Raw genomic sequence first — 15,064 nt, forward strand, 5'->3', positions numbered from 1 at the left:
CACAGGGTAACATCGAGATCACAAATTACATAAGTCACCTTTCTTGTTTTAGTTCACTAACACATCAAGATAGTACAAATACATAAGTCTAAAATAGAACCATAAATTACATAAGATTCAATATGTTTGGTCCCTACAATGGAATTCACCTTTCTAAGAGATGACTTCGGTCATTATGAATGAGGTGATCCTTCCTCGAATGTGGAAGAGTGCAGCATCCTCGATGTTGACGTCCGAGAAGCTGTATTCCTGCTGAATGGAAGAAGTTATGAAAAAACTATTCAATTAGCTTAAGTAAAATCATTTTATCATCAGATATTAGTAATGAATAAAGTAGTTATGAAAAAAGTTATGCAATTATGTTACATCTGGGGATTTCATATCCTTTGTTGCAATGGTTAGCAGCATGTGATGCACAACGTAGAAGCCGCTAGCGTTGCCCGGTGTTTGTTGGTGGCACTGGAGTGGAAAAAATCATCAGTTCGAAAGAAAAAAAATAGGAGTAATAGAGTATTTGCAAATATATCTGCTAGAATTTACTATGAAGGTGGTCTTATGTGTCAGTGTGCGGGGCTCCTTGGGATCATATTTTGGATCACAGCGAATATACATGTCAAAAGCCCTACAAGCAAAGAGGGGTCCATTAGTGAACATTTAGAAAATAGTTTGAAAAGTCCAATATGTAACCTAAGTCATGAAGAACTTACTCGTCGATGATTCTTTTGACTAAAGTATAGTCACGTTCTCCCCATTCACCGTTAGGTCCTACTACTGGTCTTGCTGAATCGAGGTACCAGATAAAGTTCCACTTGGGGGTAATAACCAGTAAGATCCAATGGCCACCAGTGTTATGGGCAGCCATCAAGTAGTCCTTCTTTGAAAAGTGGCTCATTACCCTAGCTACATATCCCACACCGAATTCCCTATCTTGTTCCATCATCAAAACCATCATAATTTGGGGTTCAAGGCATCCGAAGGGCTCCTTCTTACTAGTTTTTTACACCAAGTGTCTATGGATAAGAAGTTAGTTAGATTGGAGAATTAGTGGTAACAATTAATGAACGTCTAGTTTGAAAGAGCTTACAATGTGAAGCATTGTAATAACCCCACGTCCAGGGCATCGAGGTTGAAGAGGTTGTATAAGTCGTTGAAGCCCGCAATGAAGTAGCCGTCCCCATTCAAGAAGTGATGATTTTGGTATTGGATGACAATGGAAGTCTTCCTCACTCTACAACCTTGCAGGTAGTAATTATACAACTCGACATAATGTTGTCCCACCCTCCAAGTTGTATCTGCCAGCAGCAAGGGCTTCCCAAGCTAGAATTTTGGGTTAGCCTTAGCCCAAGCTGCTCCTATCTTGTGCTTCTCGATGATTGAGTCCTTACCAGGTGGCTTGGACTTCTTCAGTAGCTGCTTCTTGGACCCTAGCTTTGACTTCTTCTTCTTCTTCTTTGGCTGGCCACAGGATGCCTAGCTAGAGATGGTGGAGTTGGCAAAGGTGACACAGCTGGCTCATCTCGAGGTTGAGGTTTGGGTAGGGAACGCGGTGCACTTGAACATCCCAAGTGATGGATCCTAGATGGTTCTGGGTACACTAAGATGACCCCTTCTTCTATTGGATCCTTTGAAGATTAGCTTGACCTAGTTTTTGGATCTCATCATTAGGAGGGGGGATGGACAAATCTGTGTCCATGGCATTGTCATGTACAAAATCCACGAAGACCACGACATAGCTAGGACGTGCCGAGACCGTATGTAACACTTGGACCTCTGGATGCATCTAGGCTTTTGCAACCACAATTTGGTACGCACTAAGTCTTAACCAGTGAGCATGGCGTGGGCCCATCGAGAAGGTATATCGTATCTGCCTCAATAGATGGACAGAAGGCAAGTTGTTCGATGGGGGCTTGACTACTCTTCAGTCCAGCAATGGGGCTATCAACCGCTGGTGCACTTGGAATTATGACTCCCTGTGCCGCAAACCTTTGTAGGAGATCTTGATAAACGTTCTCCGTGATTGTCTGGGTCAATGCTTGCAAATTGATTGTACCCAACCTCTTCGTCTTCTTGTACATCCCGATGTGTTAGGGGAAGCCTATATACCAGCCCTAGGAACTGGACACGCCTCGCACATGACCTGGGTGCTCAGGGTTTCCCAGCGCCGTGGAGAGCTGGTCATATTTCCTGACCCCGGTGAATAAACCTTCAGTAAATTGGACTCCTATTTCTTTCACCTTTTCAGCATCTGGCTAGGTTTCATAGCTTTTGAAGGTGATTTCTCCGCTTTCTAACAGCTTACCCCTCACTCGCAAATACGATTGCAACCATGGATTATCGCGGTCTTCGTTGGCTAATTTTTCGTCCTTCGCTTGCCATTTTTCCCTTTTCCCCACATACCCGATTGTGCCCAGATTGTGGTTCTGCTTGTTCTTTGCTCGAAGCTGCTTCTTTTCTGAACTCTTCTTTTGGAACGCATCTGAGCTCTTCAACGCCACAAAAGCTTCACAATCCTCCCTTTTCATATATAGGTACTTGTTGAAGAGTTCCAACCATTTTGCCATATACTCGTTCACAAGCTTACTCTTGTGGCTTCTCCAAAGTTTGGTTATCATTTTCATAGCTACCTTGAACCCTTTCACCTTCATGTTCTCCAAGAACTTCAGAAACGTATTGACGCTATCATTGAACAAGGCGTTCTTTTGATCTACGGTGAGGTCATCAAACTTTAAAAAGATCAATGACACCCTCTCCCGAGCATTAAGGCCTATGAGCTTCCGCAACCTCTACAGGGCCTTCTTCTCCATAGGCAAGTCGTCATCATTGATTTCTGTTATGGCCCACTGGCAACCTCTGCAGGGCCTTCTTCTCCCTAGGCAACATCTATAAGCTACTCAAGCACCACTGGCATCTGCTTGTGCAGACATCTGACTGGGAGATTGTCCTTCATCAAAGGATCTTGATGAAGACTCATTAGCAGACATCTAATAGAAATGACAGAGTAGATATAATTGACATCCAAATATTAGTAACTATATTCACTTTTAGGATTTTATTATAAATATAAATTAGCATCCAAATATGACACATCTTATCTATGGTGAAGGATTCTAATTTCTACATAGGCAAAGATAGGTCATAATCCCATTCGAGGATATGTGGTCCGAGTAGATTTCTATACTCTTATACGATTCTAGAGAAAATTTTGGCAGCATCTTCCCGCTGTTCTCCAAATACATGTCTCGACAACGAGCTAAAAGGATGTGTATCCGGAGAACAATACGGAGATGCCACTGAAATTCTCTCTAGAACCGTACAAGAGTAAAGAAACCTACTCAGGCCACATATCCTCGAACTATCCAAAATTCGTGAACAATTCGAGAACATCTTCTTATAAATATGATATGCTGTTAAGTCATATTTATAATCAAACACTCTCGAACGGGAGTGATGCAAACTAAATTCATTTTTAGGATTTTCTTACCAATGTAGTTTTAATTTCCTAAATCTCATCATCAAAGAAAAAATGGATTTAATAACATTTAATAACATTTCGAAAGATAAGCATGATCTTACAATGATTTAATAACATTTCGAAAGATAAGCATTGAATATCATGCGTAAAAAAAGAACTGAATAGCATGTATGTATAAAAGGTAAAATTGCGATAACATGAGCAAGTATAATAATATTCTGAAAAATAAAAAATACATGAGCAAGAATAATAATATTCTACAATAAAAAATACTTGAGTATATACATACAGTAGGAAAAGGGCTCCTACATGCCAACCCAATAAACACGCGAAACAGCGAACGTCACGCTTGGTTAACTGCAGCAATGTAGCTTCTCTTTTTCGTATCTTTTCATCTACATAGGATCTGATAGCAAATAATAGTATTTCTGAAAATTACAGAATGAAAGCTACAACTTCCGTGGAGATGCCACATTTTAATTCCTACTGCAACTGGGCGTAAACACAACGGAAAACAGAGAACATAGCATCTTTCTGTTTCCAGACCATCACCCATCCTCAGGCCACAACTGACAGAATTCTACTCCAAAAATTCTCAAAGTTTGACAGCAGATGAAAAAATTCCCATTATCTACAACTTTCGTAATTACGAGAAAAATCATAAAAATCTCTAGGGTCACTGAAACTAACCTCGAACAGAGCTGTCTACAAAAACCTGACACAACAACACAGCAGGCATCTAACATAGATTACTCTCAAACTACACATCCAAAAATTCTGAAATTTATACATAATCTAGGTTTCAGATTTATCTACAACTTTCTAGTTGATCACTTTCGCAGGAAAAAAATTAGATAGAGCAAACACACTGAACAGCAGAACTGCCCCGAACGATAGCGCGCAGAAACCCTGAAAACACATGGCAACGGGTTCCCTAACCTCCCAGTCGATGATCTATGCGCTACAATGCTACTACAACAGCGGGAAAAGATGGGGCTAAACCCTAACCTCAGTTGCACAAGGGGGAACTCACTGGAAACAAGGAAATCACAGTGGCAACCAACTGAGCAGCAACCCGATCGACGATCCCCTTCCACTTCCTTCACCGCAGCACCTCCCGGCCTTCTCTCCTCGCTGCAACACTACCATATCACTTCCCTTACCATGGTAGCCCCCAAAAGATGAGGAAATCAGTGGGGAACAAGCCCATACCATGGGGAAAAATGAGGGGAAGGATGAGCGCAGGCGGGGTGGCTGCCGGCTGGAGGGAGTGGAGGCACGGGCGGGCGGGCTTCTATTGGCAGGAGGGGCGGGCGAGCTGGTCGGCTTTTGAAGGATCGAGATAGTGGCCTAGAGGGGGGGTGAATAGGTGCTTTTCAAAAATAAAACAGAACCGCAGAAGCTGGTCGGATGTTCCAATCTAAGTGACCGGATATTCCGATGAGACCGGAAGTTCTAATTGATATAATCGGAACTTCTGATGTTGTTGAACTTGAACCCTAGCTAGATCTACGAGCAATGATGAATTAAACTACAAAATGCTAGATGAAGCAGGGTAATTTAAGGTAGAACAAGCTGGCACAAAGTATAAATCAAGATAGAAAGGTAATTGCTCAAAATCACATAAAGGTGAGAAACAACCAAAAGTGGAGACACATCGAATTTGATCTCGAAGTTCAGATCCTTGAGGGGGTCCTACGTCTCCGTTGAGGGGCTCAATCACACTTGAGACGAGTCTCTTTCAACCCTGTTTCTCTCGAGGTTGCACAAAGCACTCCTCGGTATCCTTTGGTATTTCTTCTCTTGCGAAGGCGAAATCCGTCCTTCACAACCTTCTCACGACACACCACAAGTGAATCGGTGGCTCGTGAGTGACTCCTAGCCATCTAGGAGACCTTAATCTCCAAGAGTAACGAATGCGCACAAAAAATGCTTGAAGATGAACCCTAGTGCTTAATTGTTTCAAAGCTTTTTTCAGGCCAATGTGGCGCACCATTGAGGAAGATCGGCAGCGGGGGCAGGTGAAAACCCTAGCCATCTCCACACAGTTGGGTTCGGAGTTCCTCAGTCAGGGAGGAGAGGAGCGTCGAATGGTCGGTGGGAGGGGAAATGAGAAAATTGGTCGAGGTATTTATCTGGTGGTAGTAGTGGATAATATGCTGTGAACTCTATGGGATTGTGGTAACCACTAGGGGTGCAAACGAGATGGATATTTCCCGACCAGCCGATCGTCCAAAGGGGTTCGAATAGCATTTCAGAGTGACAAATCGAATATCCAAGAATTTTTTTTGGATATTGAAGTTGGAGTCAAATAGTTGTATCGGATATCGGATTCAGATGTAGGAAGACAGATATCCGTCGGATATCAAACATCCAAGAATAAAACTAGATATACCTTAAGACTATCCGACGACTATTCGAGCATGTCTTCTAGAGCTTGTAACCTTTTCGTACGGAGCCGCTTGAAGACAATTATTATATAAGAATTATAGCTCTTGACGAAATTTACAATTTGAAGTTGAGGCTTTTTTTCATTTGAAGTCGTTAATGTGTCAAAATAATTAGAAGAAGATTCAGCCAGCATATTAGGCACTCGTAATTTCTCCTTCCATGATAGTATATTGCTAATTTACCTGAGCTTTTCTGAGTTTTTGCTTCCGGAGAAGCTGGGTTTTAAAGCATGGTGTTTGTTTGCTTTTGCCCTAAAAGCTGAAGCCGAAGCCAAAGCACACAGGACCTTAGTCTGCTGATAACAAAATGTGAAACTGGTATATGCTAATCAATGTGGACTTCTTTTGCTAACATCAATGAGTTTCTCTTAGAAAATTTAGGATACGATTCAATGTGCCAATTCTGTTCTATAGGAATTAGCATTATCTCTTGTGGATATGAGTAGTGCTGCTACGGAAGGCTTTTGTCTCAGTGCTAGAGATTTTGTAGATTTGTGTGATGATGGTATAAGTGCTGTTCTTTGAGAATCTGATTTGAGTTACCTTTGAGCTACCGATTTTTCATAGAGGGAATAAGATGGCGTGACATGTGATGATTTTGGAATAATAATTTACCTATACAATACATTTCTGTAATTTGCGATTTGTGGGTCTAGTGATCTGCTCTCTTGGCTTTCCCCTAATTATGCACCTAGTGTTTTCGGTAAGGTGAAGTGGCATTATTGTCATTGTTATGATTTTTAGAAGCAAAGCGGAATTGTTCAGCTGGCGCTGTTTTCCCCTTGCTGCATGCTGCTTCCGGACCTGCAGAGGGAAGCTGCTGCTCCGTTGCACTGCTGGTCCGCAAGGAGGGGGAACGCTGGGGCAGAACAGGAAGGCAGCACTATCAAGCAGGGAAGGTAATCGAGAAGAACCGTGTGGTGATACTACACGGCTGCAGCTGCATGACATCCATGCATGCTTCTTCTGGCCGTGATGGAGCTGCGACTGGATCTAGAGGAGAACAAGGAGAAAGATGGACAGATGGAAGAAGACGAACCAGAAGAAATTGCTTCTGGATGGGGTCATGTCGCAGTCGCACACGGCACAGCCACGGCCACGTATCAGGCCCATCGCCTTCGGTGGATCTAGTCTGGGTTGTCCTGTACCGACTTCCTCTGCTCGCCGGTGGAGACGACCACCCCGACGGCGATCAAGTCTCACCCAACTTGGACGCTTTTCCGCATGCCTCGCCGACTGCCTCGGTCAGAGGGTCTTCGGATTCGTGCACTGCATCAAATTTTCATGGATATGATTTTAATATCTTTCAAATTGCAATAATTTCCCCTGTTTTCTACCCGATGCACTTGACGAGTAAGAGACAGGACATTGCTGATCCCAAATGCAATTTCAATTCTGGGTTTTTGAGCTCCATCTTCCTTAAACAACTTTACACCACATTTTTTTGTCAAACTTTTTAGTCTACACCAGCTCCCAAGGGAAACTACCATCTCGATGTTCAGCTAACTCTAAAACTGGGGCGAAATATGAACATTACCTTGGTCAAAATCCGAATGCCTAAAATTACATAAGATCGCCATGGCATCCCCATGTTTTGGTTGTATACTAGCGAAGTATCAATTCTGATCACCACGAATGGCAAAATCCGATGCCTCTCGATCCATCTCCACCATATCAAAAGATGACGAGAGCTGTGATACTATGCTTCCCACATGTACAGAACTCCAGCAGCGATAAATTATTGGTGAAATATGCACAAATAAGCTGATCTTTGCAGTGGCACATTTCCACAAATAATCAAAGTGCGTTGAACGAGATGTTAGAACTCTGAATTCTACAACAGTTTAGACATCAAGTGAATTACTTGATCTAGTCTACTAGACATTAGATATTAACATTGGTCAGTCTAGATTGGCCGAAATAGAACAACTTAATCTTGTTCTTCATATATGTGCTACAGTTGCAAGAGGATGACAACGACTGCACCCAGCAGATATTAGACGAAATTCCTCTGGTTTTTCCATAATGTAACCAAGTCATGCATTTGCACGTGGCTGATGATATATCTCAACGTAACTTGCGCTTGAGTTCAGGTGGCTTCTCGAAGAACAGATGCCCATCGACGGCATCAGATGGAAGGGCTTTGCCCCCAGGGAAGACGGAGAGCTGATGGAAAACTGAGGAGCTCAAGGGATCTGCAGGGCTACACATGATCCCGGCAGAGGATGGATCTGACAGGTCATGGTCAGATATGCTCATGCCACTCAGTTGCTCAGATACTATCTTGAATGCCTTCTCTAGTATTGTGTCGATGTACTTCTGGTTCGCCTCCATTCGGATCTGCATATGCTTCTGAACCTGATAAATGAAAAAAAAATACCGTAACAAAATATTAGGAAGCTATATTCAGTTTCAAATGAGCTTAAAGAAGGGCAGGTGGACAAAGTAACTCAAGTTCGCATAATTGATTCACTGAACGGCTAACCTGAGGCATGGATTTCCAAAAGAGAACAGCCAATAGTATTAGACATCATATTGGCACCTAGAAAGAGTTCATTTGGTCTATTTTGCATGGGGGAAGGTTGCTTTAAGCCTACAATCCACTGTTTTCAGTTAACTAACTCACAACACAGTTTGTTCGTGACAAGATCAGTGGACAGACAAAGTATGATACTCCCTCTTAACTAGGAAGCACCCAAGCATGGGAAAACTACTGCAAGTTCCATATAGGTAGGAAGTTGGAATAACAAACGTATCACTCAACTTATGAGGTAAAAACAGTATTAGGTGAATTGTTATCTCCTCATTATTCAACATGCTGAGGTCACAGTGGAGTTAAATGATATCAGGAAAGGACAAGGGATGTGTTTGCGACACAGTGGTTAAAACGCATGAACTCAAAAAGAGAGTGCAGGTTGGACAAAAAAGGATGTGTTCCCAAGAAAAAAATAGAAAAAAAGAAAAGAAAAAGACTTCTGCGGTTAGCCTAGGTTAGCCGGGGGTATGAAATAGTCACTCTACGTTGGAAAAAAAAATAGTTACCTCCACTTGTTCATGCAATCTTCGTTGCACTTCCATTTGTGCTCTCAGTGCTTCTTTGACTTCTTGACTCCTACATGAAAGTAATTGTACCATGTAATTTCTCTAGATATCAAAAGCAACATAAAAGTCCTTAATAACACACATTGGGCTAACAAGTACAAACTAATGTTCTGGATCTGTAGCTGATGAGGCTTACTCTTTCAAATCTGGAGTAGGAACTCCAGGAGATAAATTTGTTCCACTTTGAGCCTCCATCAGATAAGAAGCTGCAATTGTGAGAGAAGGCACCAGATGTCAGTTGGATATGCAACAGAACTTTACAGTGTTATGCTGACACTAACAAATAAATATACACAGAACTCATGAGCTCATATGCAAAGAATGTTCAAACAACTTTTTAGTACTAACAGTGCAATCTCATACAAGATATGTAAGATTTTTTGACAATAATACCACAAAACTAGGTCAAAACAGTTTTTTTTTTTTAAAACATGAACTTTGGGTCAAATGCCAGCAGTTGTTGAGCTTCACCACAACCAACATGTTGAATGCTAACAATGTTAGTAGAAAATTATGACCAAGGGGAGGGAGTACAAGAAAAGGATTGGATAACGCAAACTCTGTTACTCATCTTCTGAAGCTGAGTTGTATAGAAACCATTTTGTGAACAAAGTCAAGACAGAAAATAAAAAGATTATGACACGAACAGCAACATAGATTGCAGACTGATAAAACTAAGTTTCAGAAACCATACCACTCAAATCTGTGTAACATAAGTGATCTATCAGATGTGTTTCAAAGTTCTGGGATAGTTTGTAGTTATAACAAACAACGGAAATAATTTACAATTTTATTACACAAAAAAGATATACATTAATCTGTTATTCTCTTCAATGCAGGTTGAAATCTCCAATCTCATAATCAAGATGAGCTACAAATAATCCAGTGAATAGTCTTGAGATCAAAGACTATTTCCTTAAAAAAAAGTCAAAGTGTTGAAACTTGAAGCGATCAGTTTGATTTCGCAGATTTTTGTCACAATTATCCAAAATAACGCGACCAAAGCAACTTCAGATTAGAGGGTTTGCTTTCAAAGGTAAAGTTCTGAAAGCCTGCTCTAAGCATTTTCAATGCTTTTGACTAGATATCAGTTAAAAGTGGACAATTGAAATAAATTAGCCTTAGATAAAGACAAAGAGCAAAGTACTGGATGAAAGAGGAAAGGTGGAGCAAAAGTAGTCTTGACTACATTTCTACTGAGACCTTGGACGATCAAAGAGAAATAGGAGAGAACTCGCCAGATTTGCCTTTCTGCTTTTTCTCCAGCCCTCTTTTTTGTATTCATCTTCCTAGTCCTTGAGTTGTCCACAAATAGTGAGAAGGATCACTGCATTTACAACTACAAATTGCGTATTAAGCAAGAATGGGGAATCAGGCCAGGAATGGTGGCAGGACTGAGGGTGTGAAGCAAGCCAAGCATGATAGCAGATGAGTGACATGTCCCACAGTGAATCTTTGATGGGCATACCGAGGACATGGTGTAGGCTGAGCATTGTGATGGAGGCACTATTCAGGCCAGGATAGAGCTAACAGAACATCGCAGGGCGATGCTGTGACAATGCCAACATGCTGAGTAATATGAATTTTTTTATCCATAGGGATACACGGGTATTTCACAAGTATGGTACAGAGATGGAAGAGAATGATCCCACTTAATAAGAACACATGTCTCCAGTACTAGGATACTAATTACCTAAAAACCAAATCTTCAATAACAAATATGATGCCGTTGTTACGAATGTCATAGCGCACAACATGACACAAGACAAGTATGCAATTCAAAGGGGTATGAGTATTCAACAGTCTTGACTACAGAAAGGAAGTTGTATAACAAAATAGACACTTCTCTTCCATTCTATTGCCTCAAGAATGCTAATATTAGTATGAAGCACACACAGCAAGGAATAGTGTGGCATGCCAGTTCAAAATATCACCATTAGTTTTATGTAACTTACCATCTTTCGATTGCTCCGTCAACTCTTTGCCGGACTGCCTTCCCAATCGGTATTTCTGGTAAGTACAAATAAAAGGTAAACTTAAGAATGTACTTGCACTTCTGAAACTGCACGAGATAGATGTATGAACCACTGCACGCACCTGAAGATGACTTTTCAAGTGAAAAAGGGTGAGGCCCTTCACACCCATTGTCTTCATGATAGTTTTTGGTGTCGCTTCTGCAGGATTGATATTACAATCAGTCTAACAATGGTATGTTGTCGTCAAAATGTCAAACTAAGATTACCAATACATGCAACCTAACAATGGCATCTGGCATAGTAGTAATTTTGAGTAGTCTAATAATAGTAGTTAACGGAGAAAGGTGTGCACACAAGCCAGAGTTTTTTTCGGTGATAAAGTGATTGCACTCATGTGTGACATTTATACATTTCTAGCACCTCAATCAAAACCATAAAAAATGCAATGAAGTCAGTTCATGTCAGTCATTTTGTGTATTCCTCACCAACTATTGAAAGTCAAATTATCTACAGACATTGACATTTACAGAACTCCATCGATCACTTGGGAACAGTAAAGACAAAATGACATACATAAAAAATCAAAAATTGATCAAGCAAAGCCTCAAGATTTTGTTAATTACACTTATCCAATGAATGACAACAAAGTAACAAGCAGCAAACCACACATTTAAAATTCTTACCCAAACAGCTAGAAACAAAAGTGCAAGGAAAGGTGATAGCACTACAGCAGACATAGCACAGAGGAGAGAAGCAAACAAATTTATAGGTAGAAAATGACAAAGAAGAAGATAACATGATGTAATGGCTAAAAGGATCACTAAAAACTTCTGAAAGAACAGAAAACAATCACATGTTTCTGATAGGGAATTAGGTCAAGAGCAGAGATTTGTGATGACTAAAGGATAATAAAAATACTTATTATCAACTAAAGAATAATTACAATAATCTGATTCTGGAGACCACACAGTATACTAAGATGCAAGCTAATCTCAAATTAATAAAAGAGAAAGGTGAATCTCAAAGAGAAGAGAAAACACTAGTTTTCAAATCAGCCAGTAACAATATGATCAAGTTGAGGCTATCAGTTATCTGTTAAACTACATAGTCCACTCACACCAAAGTGCTTAGCTTTAGACTACATAGTCCACTCACAACAAAGTGCTTAGCTTTAGATGAAATGTTGTCCATGAAGACATTAAGCCGTTAATACACGTTTAAGTGGGTCTACTGTTGATTTTCTGGGATTTGATCTCTCTATCCTGAACATTAAAGACCGCCATGATAAGCGAAAACTACCCCATTCCGAAAAAGCCACCAAGTTTTTTGATCCAACTAAAAGCAGCATCCAGTACAGAAAACTTAAACACTCAATATCTTTCAAAAATATAACTTAGACACGGCCATGAATGGAACAGTTAAAAAAGACAAAAAAAATTTTTACAAAAGTGCATCGACAAGATAGCACGCCATCACAGAGTAATCATAAAGTACATCTGCAAAAACATGAATACGCAGCTCACCAGCCTCAAGTTCTTATTAAAGATGCCCCAAAAAAAGTAAGCTGTATACACTTTTTTCTTAGAAGGAAATCGACTAAACAGTCAGTTACTTTCAGATTGATCCGAAACCAGAATAACACTATAATAGTTTAACCATCTGGTGACCTGGGAGCCGCACATTGAATTGAAGTCAAACCTCGAGTCAACTAAGCCAGGTCTCAAATTTCCTACACGAAAGGCACGCACCGTTTGTCAACGTGCTCAAATCCGACATGACACTACTGGTAACAAATCTGGCGACGCAGCCAAGTCACGAAGAAAGCAAAGGGGGAAATGAAGCATGAGAGTGTGGGGGGAGACCGGAAGCAAAGGTAGCTGCTCACTCTCGGGGCCGCCGAGCTGGGCGACTGCGTCGACGAACCGGTCGTGGAGGTCGGCCGTCCAGCGGAGCCTGGGCTTGGGGTCGGCCGTCAGCACCACGCTCGGGCCGCCGCCGTGCCCGCGCATCGCGTCGGCGTCGGCGGTGTCCGGGAGGCGGTGGATCAGGCCGGGGAACATCTCCTCGCCTGCGCTTTTGGGGGCGGCTGCTCCTCCAAAAGCTTTTTTTTTCTGTTGGCTGCCTTCCTTCCCCTCCACCCTTTTGCTGCTTTCGGAACTCGGAAGTGATGATTAGAGGTCGTGTTTGTTTGTTTTCTCGTTCTTTCTGAGGCGAGATTCGATCGGCCGCGCTCACGGACGGGCGCTCACGGACGCGGTAGCGCCGGAAGCTGAGCTTTTTTTATTTTTATATTTTCTAACTTAAAATATTAAATAAATAGATTGTGTAAAAAAATTTATAAAAATAGATGTTTACCATCTTTTCATAAAACGATTAGACGCGTGGGCGCTTACAGTCCTTGAAAACTTCAAAGGACGGTTAGCCCCCGAATTTACATTATTTGTCAAAATTACTATTTATGACTCTCGTTTCATCTCTTATGTGTTTTATTTAAAATAGTAATCTTTTATTGCTCTAAAAATTCTAGCACTTTTGTACATGTTTTATAATCTATTGTAACCTATTTTAATTGGATTAATCTAAAAAGCCTACGTAAAATTTAAATTAAAATTCTCAAAAAAATACTACTTTTATAACTTCTAATAATTGTTAGGATCTCAAATAAATTTTCAAACATATGAAAAAATCACTAATATTTTTCTTATATAATTGACTAATTTCTAAAATTATTTTTAGCCCTAGGTAATATGATGAAAAAGTGAGTTACTTTCTAATGCTCTATTTATATTTATTTTTATCATTTTATGTGATATTCTTCTTTTAATTTAATTTAAATTTAAAAAATATTCAAACATATAAAAAATTTAGCCGTTGAAAATATATCCATTGTAAAATATTTCTACATGAGTCTATTTGTTTAATATTTTAAGTTAAAAATATAAAAAAAAACTCCTGAAAGCTAGAGCTAGCCATTGTCATCAACGCCACCATTCGAGTATATGCTCCGGTGACAAAATCACGAGTTTTTTTTATTTTTATATTTTTTCGAGTTTAAATTTAAATAAATAGATTCCCGGCGAAAAGATTTGCAAAAGTAGACGCCCACCGCCCTCTCAGAGAGCTGTAGCCCTCTCAGAGGGCGGGTACGGGTGCTAACCGCCCCCTGAGAGGGCGGTAGGCCTAACCGCCCCCTCAGAGGGCGGCAAGAGGGGCTAACCGCCCTCTCAGGCCCCGGGGGCGGTTAGCCCCTAGTTAGCCCCTAGCCGCCCTCTGAGAGGGCGGTTAGGGGCTTTTTTCATGTGAAATTAATTTTTTTCCATTTTATCCTATAAAATGTATTATTTTTGTAATTGAAGAAAAAAAAAGAAGGGGTGTAAGGAAATTAAGAAATTAAATTTGGAGTAGGTTATGTAATAACGGGAGGAAAAAATCAGTAATTAGTAGTTGCAGCATTTTACGTGGGTATGGGGTGCGAACGAGGACAAACATAGTATTGAACACATGGTGAAAACATTACAATACACTGTAACCGCGACGACACGATGAGGAAACAAATGTGGCATGTACGGTTCGTACTTAGACCTTATTAGTGCGCCGATCCTAATCATAACATGCCTTATGGAAGGAAAGTATGTCGGGTTATATTAGGTACTCTCTACTGCGTGCATCTAGGATACTTTCCCTTTTGGAGGGCATCGGGACCTGCCGCCTTAGCACGGCGGGCTCTCTCCCGCTTCCGTTCCCTCTCAGCCTCTCGAGCCTGAGCCACGGTACGGTCGTGCGCCGCCTTCCTTATGCGCTCTTCTTCCTCCCGCTTGAGACGAAGTTCCTCTTGCTGTTGCTCGTACTCCCGACGTGCGTACGCTTCCCTTCTCCACCTCATGTTCATGTCGATCCACAGCTTCTGTGAGTCATTTTGCTCATTGTCGAGCCACTGAATAAAATCACAAAGCGGTGGAGGGGACTGAACAAATGGAACAAGATGAGCGGTTAGTAAAAGAGGGTGCGTAATCGGAAGAGATGAGGCGGACATCTGTTACCGTACCGGTCGATAACCAGTTGTT

The 15,064-nt window shown here is 41.1% G+C and overlaps 1 protein-coding gene across 1 annotated transcript; it reads right to left on the minus strand.

The window, feature by feature from the left end:
* Window positions 1-7,674: 7,674 nt before the first annotated feature.
* LOC133895793 (protein PHR1-LIKE 2-like) lies at window positions 7,675-13,241 on the minus strand. Its single transcript, XM_062336308.1, has 6 exons — window positions 12,886-13,241; window positions 11,122-11,198; window positions 10,980-11,034; window positions 9,161-9,230; window positions 8,965-9,034; window positions 7,675-8,280 (listed from the first exon to the last, which is right to left on the minus strand). The coding sequence occupies exons 1-6, from the start codon at window positions 13,058-13,060 to the stop codon at window positions 7,990-7,992; spliced, it is 738 nt and encodes a 245-aa protein (XP_062192292.1). The 5' UTR covers window positions 13,061-13,241; the 3' UTR covers window positions 7,675-7,989.
* Between the last annotated feature and the right edge of the window lie 1,823 nt (window positions 13,242-15,064).

This window comes from Phragmites australis, chromosome 16, assembly GCF_958298935.1.
Source record: "Phragmites australis chromosome 16, lpPhrAust1.1, whole genome shotgun sequence".
NCBI lineage: Eukaryota > Viridiplantae > Streptophyta > Magnoliopsida > Poales > Poaceae > Phragmites > Phragmites australis.

Excerpts from the sequence above, each read along its gene's own strand:
- LOC133895793 (XM_062336308.1), bottom strand. The coding sequence starts at position 13,060 with ATGTTCCCCGGCCTGATCCACCGCCTCCCGGACACCGCCGACGCCGAC. Across the intron at positions 11,199-12,885 it reads CCAGCTCGGCGGCCCCGAGA|AAGCGACACCAAAAACTATC; the intron begins GTGAGCAGCTAC and ends TCAATCCTGCAG. Across the intron at positions 9,035-9,160 it reads CCTACTCCAGATTTGAAAGA|GAGTCAAGAAGTCAAAGAAG; the intron begins GTAAGCCTCATC and ends ACTTTCATGTAG.